A 14,579-nucleotide genomic window follows, 5' to 3' on the forward strand; every position below is an offset into this window, starting at 1 on the left:
TAATTTTCTATGACTCTTTTCTTTGTTTTCTTATAAATGATTCAATAAGTCTTGATCATAGAGGATATCCATCGCCTTCAGCTATAACTCATCAACTAACAACATTCATCGGCTTTCAAAACTAACAACATTCAGCGGCTATAAATGATCATCGTACAGGCTTTTCTCTTTTTTTTTTTTTTTTTGATGAAGTAAAATTAAGTAATAAGCCAAAACCAGCAGCTTCTTGTTATTTTGTATTTCTTATTTAGCAAAAGCGGCAAGGTTAATTTGCTTTCAAATTTCAGCGAAGCCTATTTAATTGATTTCTTACCATGTAGCGGTAAATTGGAAAAACTGCTGGTTCATCGGCCACTTCACTTTTATAAGCCACTACACACCCCGGCGAATGGCCAAACCGTCCTTTGCTATTATCTTCACGATCCAATTAAGCATCGATTGTTCGATTGGCGATGTCGGAGAAGAGGGAATGCGGCCACAACTACGGCGAGTGCGAGCGGCGCCGGATTTACCGCCGAATCATCGCTTGCATCCTCTTCCTGATCACGCTCGTTCTCCTCATCGTCCTCATCGTCTGGCTCGTCCTCCGACCCACCAAGCCCCGCTTCTACCTCCAAGACTCCTCCCTCGTCCAGCTCAACCTCACTGCCGACGCCGCCATCCTCACCTCCGTCCTCCAGGTCACCATCTCCCCCTGCAACCCCAACGACCGCATCGGGATCTTCTACAACCGCCTCGTGGTCTACGCCCGCTACCACAGTCAGCAGATCACCACCTCCACCGTGCTCCCCGCCGTCTACCTGGCCCCCAACGAACAAGTCATCTGGTCCCCTTTTCTCTGGGGCAACTCTGTCCCCCTCGACCCCAACCTCGCCGTTGCTCTGTGCCAGGACAAGAAAGCGGGGTACGTCCTCCTCTCTGTGGTCGTAGACGGCCGCCTCCGGTGGAAGGTCGGCACATGGATCTCCGGCTGGTACCACCTCCACGTCAACTGCCCCTTGTTTCTGGTGCGGAAGGCTGGATTCGACGACTACTGGTGGTTCCAGCAGAGCACCCAGTGCCTCGTCGACGTCTGATCGATGGAAATCTGCTCGATCCAATACCTTGCTTGCTTACGTTCGCGCTTAGAGTTGAGCCTTCCCATATCGTGTTTGTTGCACTGTCTTCTAAGGCAGGGACTACGCAACTCTGCCTTCCATGGTCGTAACCGGTGTTCTTACAAATCTTATTGAGCCGGAAGTTTAATCTATTAAATCGTAAAAAAAAAAGTCTTTATCTCATAAAAGCTCAATCTCACAACCACCGACTATTTCGGATTGGTACTCGATTAGGGTTTGATTTTTCACATGCTTAAATGTTATTTTGAATTATCTCGTGTCCCTATCTAGAAAATTATTCAATCTTAATTGAATAAGTCTCATAATTTATTCCCTTTTAAATTATGTAGGGTCATCCTAAAAGGCCTGCTAAGTCATCATCTTTTGCCATCGGACAATTATTAGGGTGTGTTTAGTTTGGAGTTATTATTCTTGATAACTTTGATTATTCATTCAATGTTATCAACGAAAATTTTGTTTGATTTAGATATTCAATGATTCCCGAGTAATGTTTCATGCCCGACACGTCAGCAAAAGGGTCATGCAACCCGGAATAGGAAAACCTAGAAAACTGTGTGTTTGGTACGCGCATTTTTCATTTTCATTTTTTAAAAAATGCTCGTTTTCAGAAAACGTGCATTTTTTAGAAAATAAAAATGAAAAACGCGCTTACCAAACGCACCCTAAGGTTTTCCTTGATTCCGAGGTTAACGAATTTTTTTTTACCAAAAAATACCCTCCGATAAGAAAAAATGTGAAAAAAAAGAACATAAAAAATGTAAAAATAAAAAATAAAAAAAATGTTTAAAAAATTTAAAAAATAAATAATTAAAAAAATAAGATAAAAAATACAAAAATACAAAAATAAAAAAATCTAAAAAATACAAAATATAAATTTTAAAAAATTAAAAAATTTCAAAAATTAAAAAATTTATAAAAACTAAAAAAATAAAATAAATTTAAAAATAAAATAAATAAATAAAAAATAAAATTAAAAAAATGTAAAAATATATAAAAATATAAAATAATAGAATAATAAAAATAATAAAAACATTAAAAAAACACACATAAAAACGTAAAAAAATATACAGGAAAAAAAAAGTAAAAACATTAAAAAAAATTAAATAATAATACAGTAAAATATTAAACTAGGGTATTCATTAAAACCTTCAAACAAATAAGTTTTTGTTGCATTACCTAGATTGAACCCAACAACATTTGGTTATGTTTTATTCCCCTTAATCTTGGTTATGTGATTACCTGGTAATCACATGACTAAGATTATACATGATAACTTGAATCAAACGCACCTCTATAGCTATGTGTAATCCTCTCCACAACTACTTTAATTACTTTGAATTAGCGGACAATAAAAAGAGTTAAAGTTTAGTGGTTGAGTTGTTGACGGAGGATCAACTAAAATTTTAAAGGGCCATAATTTTTAATTCCAACTCGAAATCAAGCTTTGGCGGTGATACATTTCTTACGGGGAACTTAAAACATCAAATTTCAGATCCAATTTTAATTTCTATATTTTTTTTTAGATAGTTCTTTTTTTTTCTTTTTTTTTTTTTTTAATATAGCTCTATGATGAATCACACGTCTTCAGGGTGTAACACGCGAGAGAGACAAACAACAACGTAAATAATTTTAGCTAGAGATTAGGCGCCGTCTTATTATAAGTAGAAGAGTAATTAGAGTTCGAAAATGAAATCGTCAAGATCTGACGACTTAGAAAAATCTTTAGGTTTGAATCACATTCTTGATTGAAGAGCTCTATGAAGAATCTTGATCTTCCATTCTTTGACTACATTTTTTGCAGCAAAAAATTGATCAAACACGATCAGGATTCATTTTTTCATACAAAACGGGGCCTTCGATGGAATTCTTTCAGCGCGCGCACTAGCTCCTCCTCGACTTGACGGCGCCGCCGCCGCCGCCATGGAAGCCAACGAGGACCGTGCTCTTGCACTTGGGGTCCTTCGCGAGGAGCATGACTTACATGAGGCATCCGGCGAGCAGCATCATCGGCGTCTCCAGGGACTTGCTCTCCTCCTCATCCTCCGACACGCATGAGTTCAGTGGCGACACAAGCGTGTCCTCCTCGACCACCGCCCGCGTCGACGGCGTTGACACCAGCGAGTCCTCCTCTGCCTCCTCGCCACGTTCACCTTCAGCTCCATCCTTGGGTTCCACGATTGATTGTTCCCGTTCATGATTACTCAAGTCCTAAAACTCAACTGCAAGAGTCGACCAACATACTAAATTACAAACAAAAATGTATTAGATTCGACGGATCCAATTCATGATATTGACCTATAGATTATAAATAGCTGAGATATTTCTTAATAATTTATTTAATTAGCTCAATCACTAAAGTTTTGATGGACGGACTAGCTCAATCTCTTGCTCTACCTATTAAGAATTAGGGTTTGTTGTTATTATAAATAGGTACAAGTCTAGCATATTTGAATGCTTATTACATATTCTTATACACGACGGCTTACGACCCTAAGAAGTACACACGAGAATCCATCTCCCCTCGTAGAGCGAAAGAGGTGAAGATCAAGTCTTCAATGATGTCGGTGCTCAACGCAGGTAATTTTTATTTTCTAAATTTGTTCATATACCTGATAAGATCCGTTTTACGATAGAAATCTTGATTATGAGATCAAGCTTATGTCACGTTCTACCGCCTTAAAATAAATCTAACATTTGGTATCAGAGCAAAGGTTGATTCAAGTATATGAATTGAGATAATACGTTATTATCTATCGGCATGTTATATCTAGTCGTGTGATGTCTTACAACGAATTATGAAGGTAAATAACATATATTCACAATAAAGAATATATTTCAATCTCATTTGTTTGAATATGAATTAATTGTGATTTTAGTCTTGAAATGACGAGCATGCATTAATTGTGATTTGTGTGCAATAATTTTATTTTACTAAACAGGAGCGTTTGTTTTAAATGGTAATGTAATTATGTCTCAAAACAAACATTTGATGGCAATTAATGACATAATTAATTGCTAAATATAAATCAATGTTACATAAGTTATTTCTATAGATGATTTATGCATGATATATGACTGTCATTGATGAGGATATGGGTTAGGGGCATAGGAGGAATTAAAGGGGAAAGGAGGGGTAATTTGGTAAAAGCGATATGTAGGGTTTTAAGAGAAGGGATACTGTAGCATGCAGGGAGGTTTTTTCGTTCGTGGAGGCGACGCCGCCCACCTATTTCTTCGACCTTCCCCTCGCGACGCTGTCGCAGGAGCCGACGCCGACCCTCACCTCGTCTCCTCTCCCTCTCCTTCTCCTCACCGTACCGCCATCTCTCCTCTCGACGCCGGCCAGAGGCGGACCACTCCCTTCCTTCTCTTTCTCCGGCCACCGTCGCCGCACGAACTCAGGCGAGGATGCAGCCACCTCTTCTCCTTTCTTCTCCCGACGACTAAGACACTGCCTCCACCTCCTCTCTCGTACGCCGCCATGCGCCGGCAGCTCCTCCCGTCGACAGCCCCATCGAGCAGCCCGGGCGTCGACAACCCTCTCTTCTCTTTTTCTCGAAACACTCAAAGCCGCTTCTGGCCAATGTTGCTGCCGCCGCCGACCACGAGCGACCCATACCACCGCTCTCCTCTCCTCCAGCGCCGTCACTACCCTCGTCCATAGCCGTGGTTGGCTCGAACGCTCCATCACCCACCCCCATCGCCTGACCTACACACTCGTCGGCGGCTCCACCGGAAATCCCCTCGTCAGCCGCCACCACAGGAGGTTACCGGCCAACCCTTCCATCCACAGCCGGTCGTCGTTGGCACAGCAGGCTGCAGTAGCCATCTGCAGTGGCCCCCAGCACCTACTATTGCCGCAGACCCCGCTGTCGCCCATTAGATATTATTTCGTTTCCGTTGTGTTGCGTTCTCATCGTCGCACCGATCCAGCCTTGCGGTTATTGCATCCAGTCTTCGTGTCGTTGTCTGGTTCTGGCTCGGGTGTCGTCTTCTAGTCTATGTGTCATAATTTTATCTCGGCCTACGTGCCGATGTTTTATCCCGGCCTGCGTGCCGATCTCATTTTCCGGTCTGTGTGCTGAAGTCGTGTCCCGGCCTGCGTGCCGCTAGTACCTCCCGGCCTGCGTGTCGGTGTCTTAGCCCGACCTGTAGCTCGTCTCCGGTTCTATGCCGCGTTAGATTCTATGTCTTCAGATCCAGCGCTTTATCCTGATCAGGCATCGTCTACTCTTCCGGGTCACGACAATTCGAGCCGCGCCCCATCCGAAGGCGCCCCCCTGGGCCAAGGTATGATCCCTCTCCTCACCGTGGTAGGGTAATTTGGTAATTTGGTAAAAGCGATATGTAGGGTTTTAAGAGAAGGGATACTGTAGCATGCAGGGAGGTTTTTTCGTTCGTGGAGGCGCCGCCGCCCACCTGTTTCTTCGACCTTCCCCTCACGATGCTATCGCCGGAGCCGACGCCGACCCTCACCTCGTCTCCTCTCCCTCTCCTCACCGTGTCGCCATCTCTCCTCTCAACGCCGGCCATGACTCCCCTTCTCCTCCTCGCGTTTCTGCTTCCGCCACCAGGGGGAGGATCTTCTTCCTCCTCATGCGCGCCTCGCCTATGCCAGAGGCGGACCACTCCCTTCCTTCTCTTTCTCCGGCCACCGTCGCCGCACGAACTCAGGCGAGGATGCAGCCACCTCTTCTCCTTTCTTCTCCCGACGACTAAGACACTGCCTCCACCTCCTCTCTCGTGTTTCTTCGACCTTCCCCTCGCGACACTTTCGCCGGAGCCAACGCCGACCCTCACCTCGTCTCCTCTCCCTCTCCTCACCGTGTCGCCATCTCTCCTCTCAACGTCGGCCACGACTCCCCTTCTCCTCCTCGCGTTTCTACTTCCGCCGCCAGGGGGAGGATCTTCTTCCTCCTTCTCATGCGCGCCTCGCCTACGCCGGACGCGGACCACTCCCTTCCTTCTCTTTCTCCGGCAACCGTCGCCGCACGAACTTAAGCGAGGATGTTGCCGCCTCTTCTCCTTTCTTCTCCCGACGACTAAGCCACTGCCTCCACCTCCTCTCTCGTACGCCACCATGCGTCGGTAGCTCCTCCCGTCGACAGCCCCATCGAGCAGTCCGGGCGTCGGCAGCCCTCTCTTCTCTCTTTCTCGAAACGCTCGAAGCCGCTTCTGGCCAATGTCGCTGCCGCCGCCGAACACGAGCGACCCATACCGCTGCTCTCCTCTCCTCCAGCGCTGTCACTACCCTCGTCCATAGCCGTGGTTGGCTCGAATGTTCCATCACCCACCCCCATCGTCTAACCTACACACTCGTCGGTGGCTCCACCGGAAATCCCCTTGTCAGCTGCCACCATGGCAGGTTACCGGCCAACCCTTCCATCCACAGCTAGTCGTCGTTGGCACAACAGGCTGCAGTAGCCATCTCCGGTGGCCTCCAGCACCTACTATTGCCGCAGACCCCGCTGTCGCCCATTAGATAGTATTTCGTTTCCATTGTGTTGTGTTCTCATCGTCACACTGATCCAGCCTTGCGGTTATTGCATCTAGTCTTCATGTCGTTGTCTGGTTCTGGCTCGGGTGTCGTCTTCTCGTCTATGTGTCATAATTTTATCTCGGCCTGTGTGCCGATGTTTTATCCCGGCCTGCGTGATTTTTTTCGTTCGAAGGCGACGCCGCCCACCTATTTCTTCGACCTTCCCCTCGCGACGCTGTCGCAGGAGCCGACGCCGACCCTCACCTCGTCTCCTCTCCCTCTCCTTCTCCTCACCGTACCGCCATCTCTCCTCTCGACGCCGGCCACGACTCCCCTTCTCCTCCTCGTGTTTCTGCTTCCGCCGCCAGGGGGAGGATCTTCTTCCTCCTTCTCATGCGCGCCTCGCCTACGCCGGACGCGGACCACTCCCTTCCTTCTCTTACTATTGCCGCAGACCCCGCTGTCGCCCATTAGATAGTATTTCGTTTCCATTGTGTTGTGTTCTCATCGTCACACTGATCCAGCCTTGCGGTTATTGCATCTAGTCTTCATGTCGTTGTCTGGTTCTGGCTCGGGTGTCGTCTTCTCGTCTATGTGTCATAATTTTATCTCGGCCTGTGTGCCGATGTTTTATCCCGGCCTGCGTGCCGATCTCGTTTCCTGGTCTCTGTGCTGAAGTTGTGTCCCGGCCTACGTGCCGCTAGTACCTCCTGGCCTGCGTGCCGGTATCTTAGCCCGACCTGTAGCTCGTCTTCCGGTTCTATGTCGTTCGACTCTATGTCTTCAGATCCAACTCTTCATCCTGATCAGGCGTCATCTACTCTTCCGGGTCACGACAATTCGAGTCGCGTCCCATCCGAGGGCGCCCCCCTGGGCCAAGGTATGTTTTCCGTACTCACTCTCCATTTATTTTATTATGTCAGTATTAAATTGTTACTCATATATTCGTTGGATCTGCCTCAAGCATTGGGGTACCGGGGACCGGGTTAACCCGGTCGCTGGCTATAGGTAGCGTTGACCAGAGGACTTCTGAAGACTTGGTCAACACAGAATCCATCTCACCACACTCTCCCTCCTGGATGTCGCGACTCGGTCAACATTCCATCCACCTCAACCGACAGTCCATCCGACTCAGATTTCGGACATGATCAATTTAGCGTCGTCTGTGGGAAGCTTCTCCACCTGTTCTGGAACTTGAAAATAGACAACGTTGGGAGGTTCTATGCCATTATCAAACTCTCGGAGGATTCTGACGAATGTATTATCTTCTACCCTCACTCCACCAGTATTCGGGAGTCGAGGGATCGAGTGGAGCTTCAATTGGCTGACAGGTTAGTTTTTCCATTATGTTCTTTCCCTGACTCCACGGGTATTCGGGAGTTACGGGACCGAGACAAACCCTTAGCCGGTTGGCACGGCTCCCCGATCAGGTACGTTACAAGCACTGCTCCCTTTTTACGATTATAAGAGCTGCTATAGCTCCCTGATAAAAGTAAGATCTTAGTTCCTTGATCAAAGGCTAGGGCCTTCGATTTTTGATCGGACACTAGGGGCCCAACTCCCCGCTCATACACTAGGGACACGCTCCCCAATCATTGACTCGTAGTATGACTTCTCGATCAGGATCTAAGGGTCTAGCTCTTTGATTACAGGCTAGGGGCCTTGCTTTCTAATCAGGGATCATGGGCCCAGCTCTCCGATCAGGTGTATTATAGGCTCTGTACCCTTCGCCATGAAGCTCTGCATCCTCTTACTACTACCGGCTCTGTACTACCGGCTCTGCACCCTTCACCATGGGGCCACTACAACAAATATAGCTTTTCACGGCTCAGCATCAACGACACACATTTAAAGCACGCCGCCAATGTTAGTATTTACGGCGCGCTCATCGATGTGTGCTGTTAATATTATAACAACTTATACAAATAACGACATGCAAAAAATGCATGCCGTAAATAGTTATTTCAACAGCAAACTATATGTATGCTGTTAAAATTAAATATTTACGGCGTACATTGCACGCTGTTAATAGTATTACAATAAATTTTTTAATTTATAATAAAATGTAATATTTACAGCGTTCAAATCACGTTGTTATTCCTTAAAGATTACAAATATATTAATATAACATACCGCCAAATCCCTAAAATCCCCAAATCTCTCGCGCCATCCTCTTAGCGCCGATTCTTTTTCTCTTCGTGCACGCCTTTTTTCTCCCCTTCAACAGTGAAGATTTCTCGTGCTTATTCTCTCCTTCAGCAGCAACAGGTTTCTGCCGCTCTTGTTCTCTCCTTCGGCGACAACAAATTTCTTGCGCTCATCTTTGTTCTCCCCTCCAGCAGCAACAGATTTCTCGCGCTCTTGTTCTCTCCTTCAGTGACAACAGATTTCTTGCTATTCTCTCCAGCGGCGGTAGATTTCTCTACATCTAAAGCATTCTTTGTTCTTATTTTCCTTTTTCTAGCAAGGAGATTTGTGTCATGGTTTCAGATTTATTACTGCGCTTCTCATCTCATGTAAACCCCCTATTTCAGAATTCTTTCATTCTTATTTTCCTTCTAGGGTTTCTTGAAATAATAACACTCCATAGCTGGAGACCCTATGAAGCCTCAATATTTTTGAACTCTATAGAAAATATGAACGTTTTTATAAGCTTCAAAGAAAACAAGTCATTTAGGGATTTCCATATATGGATACTTCACAGAAAGAGGCTGATGAGCCATAAGAGGGAGTTAGAGAAGAAACATTAGCCTTGGAGTCCATTTGTTTGCCATTCAATTTTAATTTCCCTTACTAGGCATGTAACTACTGGTTTGAATTGGTCCGATTTTCATTAATGCAGAACTGGTCCAATCCAGATTTTTACCAGATTAGACTAGTTCCATTTTAACCGGCTAGTTACAAAAACAATGCCAATTCATAACAATGCAAGTTAGATTTACTCAATATGTGTTTAGGCTATACAAACTCATTGCTTCATCCCAATCTTGGCTTAAGATTTGTGGTTCATGAATTTATTCAAGTATAGATTTGCATGCTGCTTGATACTCATCTTTGCTACATTTCTCATATATTTAGAGAAGGCAATTTTATGGTAGACATTGTGGCACGTGAAGCTCACTCTCATAGGACTTCTAAACTTTTTAATGCTCATAATGTTACTAAGCAGACTTAAGCTCATGCTTTTTTTTTCATATTTTGCTTTTTTGCTACTTTGTAACTTTGAAAATGTAACTACTGTTTTAGTTCATTTTAGCTTTTACTTGATTTGATTCTAAAAGATGTAATCAAATTTTTTTATTCATACACATTCTTTATTCATCCAATATCTTGTTTCAACTCTATTGTGCTCGGTGGTGTTAATTCTCTTGGATTTGTCTATTAATTACTTTAGATTCTAAAAGGTTTATTATTCATACAATGATCATGTTGTTAATTCTCTTGGATTTGATTCTCTTGGATTTGTCTATTAACCAGACAACGATTATGTTGTTAATTCTCTTGGATTTGATTCTAAAAGGTCTATTATTCATACAAATTTGTCTATTGTGCTCGGTGGTGATCATTTTTAGATTTTAAATATTTGTATAGTTATTGTTTTGAGATTGATTTCAAACATCCATATGTTATTTTTTCAATGTTCATGAAAAATAGGTGTTATGTTATCTTTTTTATGTATTCATAAACATAATTAAGATATTGGATGTGAATTTATACTTTGATTTACAACCTTTGGAAGTTGAACACAATTGGTTGATTTAGTATAAAATTTATTTACTAGGTAGTTGATACTTTTTTTTATGTTTTTGAGTTGAGTAATATATGTAAGTTGATAATACTCAGATATAATTTTTTTGTTCTATTGTATATCATTTTTTTATAAGTCTATCTTTTTCTAAAATTTGATGGATTAAATATTATAACACTAAAATTATTTATAAAAATAGGATAATTTCCTTTTATTTATTTTTTTCAGATTATTTTATTAGTATCAAGGACCATTTTTTACAAAATGGATAAGGAATGGATCCATCTTCCTTCGAGGCTTGTACCCGAGTATGAAGAAGGGGTTCAAAAATTTCTTACACAAGCTAGGAACTATGCCAAAACACGTGAAGTAATCTTATGTCCTTGCAAACATTGCAAAAATAAGAAGTATATGAAATTTGACCAAGTGTACGATCACTTAATTATTAACGGATTCAATCCTTCTTACACAATTTGGGTCTTCCATGGTGAAACTTATACTCCAAATTTTCAAGGTCAAAGTAGTTCAAGAGGAGTTCAGGAAGAGGAGGATGAAACTAGAGAGGCATATAACTTATATAAAGATGCCTTTGCCTCTGATGAAAGCGTTGACCACACTATGTCTGAGGCAAGAGATTATGAATTTGCTGATTTATTAGTAGATGCAGAAACTCCTCTCTTCCCTGGTTGTACAACTTACACGAAGTTGTCAGCAATCGTTACATTATACAATTTCAAGTCTACAAATGGTCACACTGACAATAGTTTCAATGAGCTCCTTAAGATCTTAGGTGACATGCTTCCAGAAAAAAACACACTTCCAAAGGATGTTTACTCAATGAGAAAGTTGTTAAAACCATTTGATTTAGGATATGAGAAGATTCATGCATGCCCAAATGACTGTTGTCTTTTTAGAAAGGAGCTTAAAGATTTGGACTCGTGTCCAAAGTGTGGTTCTTCAAGATGGAAGGTAGACAAAGTCACCACCAAAGTTTGTAAAGGAGTTCCTGAAAAGGTGCTACGGTATTTTCCTGTGATACCAAGATTGAAAAGGATGTTTAAATCAGAACAAAAGGCTGAAGACTTGATTTGGCATTCCAACCATAAAAGTCATGATCATATGATGCGTCATCCAGTTGATTCAATAGCTTGGGATACGATAAATCATAAGTGGCCAGCTTTTGCATCAGATCCTAGAAATCTCCGGCTTGGTCTTGCAACAGATGGATTCAACCCTTTTGGTGATCTTAGTTCTAGATATAGTTGTTGGCCAGTTATTTTAGTAAATTACAACCTTCCTCCGTTGATGTGCATGGCGAAGGAAAATCTTATGTTGACATTATTGATTCCAGGCCCGAAGCAACCAGGAAATGATATAGATGTATACTTGGAACCCCTAGTGGAGGATTTGAAGGAGTTATGGGACATTGGTGTGGAGACGTATGATGCATTTAGCAAGTCAGTGTTCAATATGAAAGCTATTTTGATGTGGACAATCAATGATTTTCCAGCTTATGGAAACTTAGCTGGATGTGCCACAAAAGGGAAATTTGGTTGCCCAATATGCGGTGAAGGCATATCTTCTATGTGGCTTAAGTATAGTAGAAAGTTTGCATATTTAGGGCATAGGAGATTTCTTGCTCCTAATCATCCATTCCGTCAGAAGAAGAAGTGGTTTGATGGGAATAAAGAGACAAAAGGAAAACCTAGGCCTTTGAATGGATTAGAAATTCTTAATGTATTGAAAGACATTGAAAATGACTGGGGTAAAAAGAAAATGGGTAAAGATATGAATAATACAAAGAAAAAGAGGAAGAAGTGTGATGGTTCAAAAAAAGTTCAAAAACCAGTTCAAATGTGGAAGAAGAAGTCAATATTTTTCAATTTGTCATACTGGAGTGTAAGTTATTTTGCACTCTATTAATTGTATTTTATAAATTTTTTATATTTTATGCACAATTTATTTTGAATCTTGAACTAATATATGAAATGTGTTGATGGTTAAACTTGTAGGGGCTCCTGCTACGTCATAACTTAGATGTTATGCATGTTGAAAAGAATGTTTGCGAGAATATCATAGGTACAATGTTAAACTTAAAGAAAAAATCAAAAGATGGTGTTAACGCTCGCAAAGATTTGAGGCACTTAAATATTAGAAAAGAATTACATCCTCAAGAAAAAGGAGAAAACATGTATCACTTGCCGGCTGCACCTTACACATTGTCTAAAAAAGAAATGGACGTATTTTGTTCTAGGTTGAAGAAAATAAAGTTACCTGATGGCTATAGCTCAAATATTGGTAACTGTGTTTCTTTAGAAGAACGAAAGCTTATTGGGTTGAAATCTCATGATTGTCATGTTCTTATGCAACAATTGCTTTCAGTAGCATTGAGAAGTCTTTTACCAAAAGGTCCACGTAATGCTATATTTTTGCTTTGTGCATTTTACAATGAGTTATGTCAAAGAGTGTTAGATAGGAACCGTCTAGAACAACTCAAAGAGAATATTGCTGAAACTTTATGCATGTTGGAGAGGTACTTTCCACCAGCTTTCTTTACCATCTCTGTTCATTTGACAATTCATTTAGCAAGAGAGGCTCGCCTATGTGGGCTAGTTCAATTCCGCTGGATGTATCCATTTGAAAGGTAATAAATAATAATCTATCTTTTTACTACTTTAATATCATACAACAACTTAGATTTTTCTATCAACATTTATTTCATGTGATTTTTAATTATTTAGATTTATGAAAATGCTTAAAGGCTATGTGAAGAACCGAGCAAGGCCAGAGGGTTGCATAGCTGAGTGTTACCTTACAGAAGAACGAATGCGATTTTGTAGTGCTTATATAAAAAAAGCTGCTTGTATTGGTCTCCGATCTAATCGGAATGACGATTTGGAAAATGGAGTAGTGGAAGGTCGCCCCATTTCTCAAGGAAAAGAAATTATTTTAGAAGAACATTTGTTACAAGCAGCACATCGATATGTGTTGTTCAATACTGCAGAAATTGATCCTTACATACAGTGAGTATTAAATTGCAACCCTAATATTCTTGGTGTATTGCATGATTCATATATTTTAACAATCACTTTTCAATGATTTTAAATAGGATGCACATTGAGGAACTTAAACAAACAGATCGTCGTTTCTCAAGTAATGAAACACTGTTACAAAAACGACATATGGAAACATTTGCTCAATGGTTATCAAAACATGTTCTTGATAACTCTTCAGATCGGATTCAATGGCTAGCACATGGTCCAAGAAAGCATGTTATATCATATACAGGTTATATTATAAATGGACATCGGTTCCACACAATTGATGTTGGAAGGTCGACACAAGATAGTGGTGTTTCAGTTGAAGCTGATACTATTTGGCAATCTAGTTCTACTGATTCACATACAGTAGGAAGACAATCGTACTATAGGGTTATATGAGATATTGTGTTACTAGACTATTATTTTTTCAAAGTACCTGTTTTTAGGTGTGATTGGGCTAATCCTGGAACTGGTATCAAAATGGATGATGATTTTACACTTGTCAACTTACACCAAGGACTAAGGACTTTTGAAAATGATCCTTTCATTTTAGCATCACAAGCAAAGCAAGTTTTATATTCTAGGGAAAATGATGAATCAAATTGGTATGTGTTGCTAAAAGCGCCACCTCGAGGTATTCATAACATGGATTTGCTTGAGGGAATTGATGTTATTGATATCCCATGACTGAACTTTTCAGATGTAGATTTATAATTATTTATTTCAACAAATAAATGTTCTTTTCAAACTCCACTTCTCTTTATTTACTTTTGCAATATATTTTTGTTCTAGTTTACAATATTTCAGTGGTGCATCATGTCATATTACATATTTTATCAGGTCATTATTTAGCATTCAAATGATGAAAAAAATGGGCAAAAAACGCAGTAGAGAATCTATAGTTGAAGTTCAGGTGATATATTTTAATCCTTTTTTAATTCTTGGTTTATTTTAATAAGTACACTTATGCATTTCAACATCTCTTTATGCTATTTTGTAGGAAAAAATTGTTAATCAACTATCGAGAATGGACTCTAACACTGCCTCTGATTCTTCACAACCTTTGCATGGTAAAGAGTCGGTTGATGACAGTAAAATTGATGGGAAAAAGGGACGAGGTCCATCAAAGTTGATGTTGGTTAGTGGCCAACAAAATCCCAAAGTGCTAGAGCGTAATGAGTTCGGACAACCAA

The 14,579-nt window shown here is 41.3% G+C and overlaps 3 protein-coding genes across 3 annotated transcripts; 2 read left to right on the forward strand and 1 right to left on the reverse strand.

Moving 5' to 3' along the window:
- The first annotated feature begins 232 nt into the window (after nucleotides 1-232).
- Nucleotides 233-1,333, forward strand: LOC122001210 (NDR1/HIN1-like protein 1). Its single transcript, XM_042555842.1, has one exon. It carries the CDS (start codon nucleotides 453-455, stop codon nucleotides 1,074-1,076), a length of 624 nt encoding a protein of 207 aa, XP_042411776.1. The 5' UTR covers nucleotides 233-452; the 3' UTR covers nucleotides 1,077-1,333.
- A 4,090-nt stretch (nucleotides 1,334-5,423) lies between these two features.
- On the reverse strand, nucleotides 5,424-6,200 carry LOC121996943. The gene has a single exon (XM_042551117.1). It carries the CDS (start codon nucleotides 6,198-6,200, stop codon nucleotides 5,424-5,426), a length of 777 nt encoding a protein of 258 aa, XP_042407051.1.
- Nucleotides 6,201-10,963: 4,763 nt separating this feature from the next.
- LOC121996952 lies at nucleotides 10,964-14,073 on the forward strand. Its single transcript, XM_042551129.1, has 6 exons — nucleotides 10,964-12,244; nucleotides 12,358-12,485; nucleotides 12,600-12,989; nucleotides 13,087-13,368; nucleotides 13,455-13,766; nucleotides 13,833-14,073. The coding sequence occupies exons 1-6, from the start codon at nucleotides 10,964-10,966 to the stop codon at nucleotides 14,071-14,073; spliced, it is 2,634 nt and encodes an 877-aa protein (XP_042407063.1).
- Nucleotides 14,074-14,579: the final 506 nt, after the last annotated feature.

The sequence above is a fragment of the Zingiber officinale genome, chromosome 1A, assembly GCF_018446385.1.
Source record: "Zingiber officinale cultivar Zhangliang chromosome 1A, Zo_v1.1, whole genome shotgun sequence".
Taxonomy (NCBI): Eukaryota; Viridiplantae; Streptophyta; class Magnoliopsida; order Zingiberales; family Zingiberaceae; genus Zingiber; species Zingiber officinale.

Bases quoted from the DNA above. Each gene is read 5' to 3' on its own strand.
- LOC122001210 (XM_042555842.1), top strand. From the start codon at position 453: ATGTCGGAGAAGAGGGAATGCGGCCACAACTACGGCGAGTGCGAGCGG.
- LOC121996943 (XM_042551117.1), bottom strand. From the start codon at position 6,200: ATGGTGGCGTACGAGAGAGGAGGTGGAGGCAGTGGCTTAGTCGTCGGG.
- LOC121996952 (XM_042551129.1), top strand. From the start codon at position 10,964: ATGTCTGAGGCAAGAGATTATGAATTTGCTGATTTATTAGTAGATGCA. The intron at 12,990-13,086 runs GTAATAAATAAT...TTAATTATTTAG, and splicing joins TGGATGTATCCATTTGAAAG to ATTTATGAAAATGCTTAAAG. The intron at 13,767-13,832 runs GTACTATAGGGT...ACCTGTTTTTAG, and splicing joins CATACAGTAGGAAGACAATC to GTGTGATTGGGCTAATCCTG.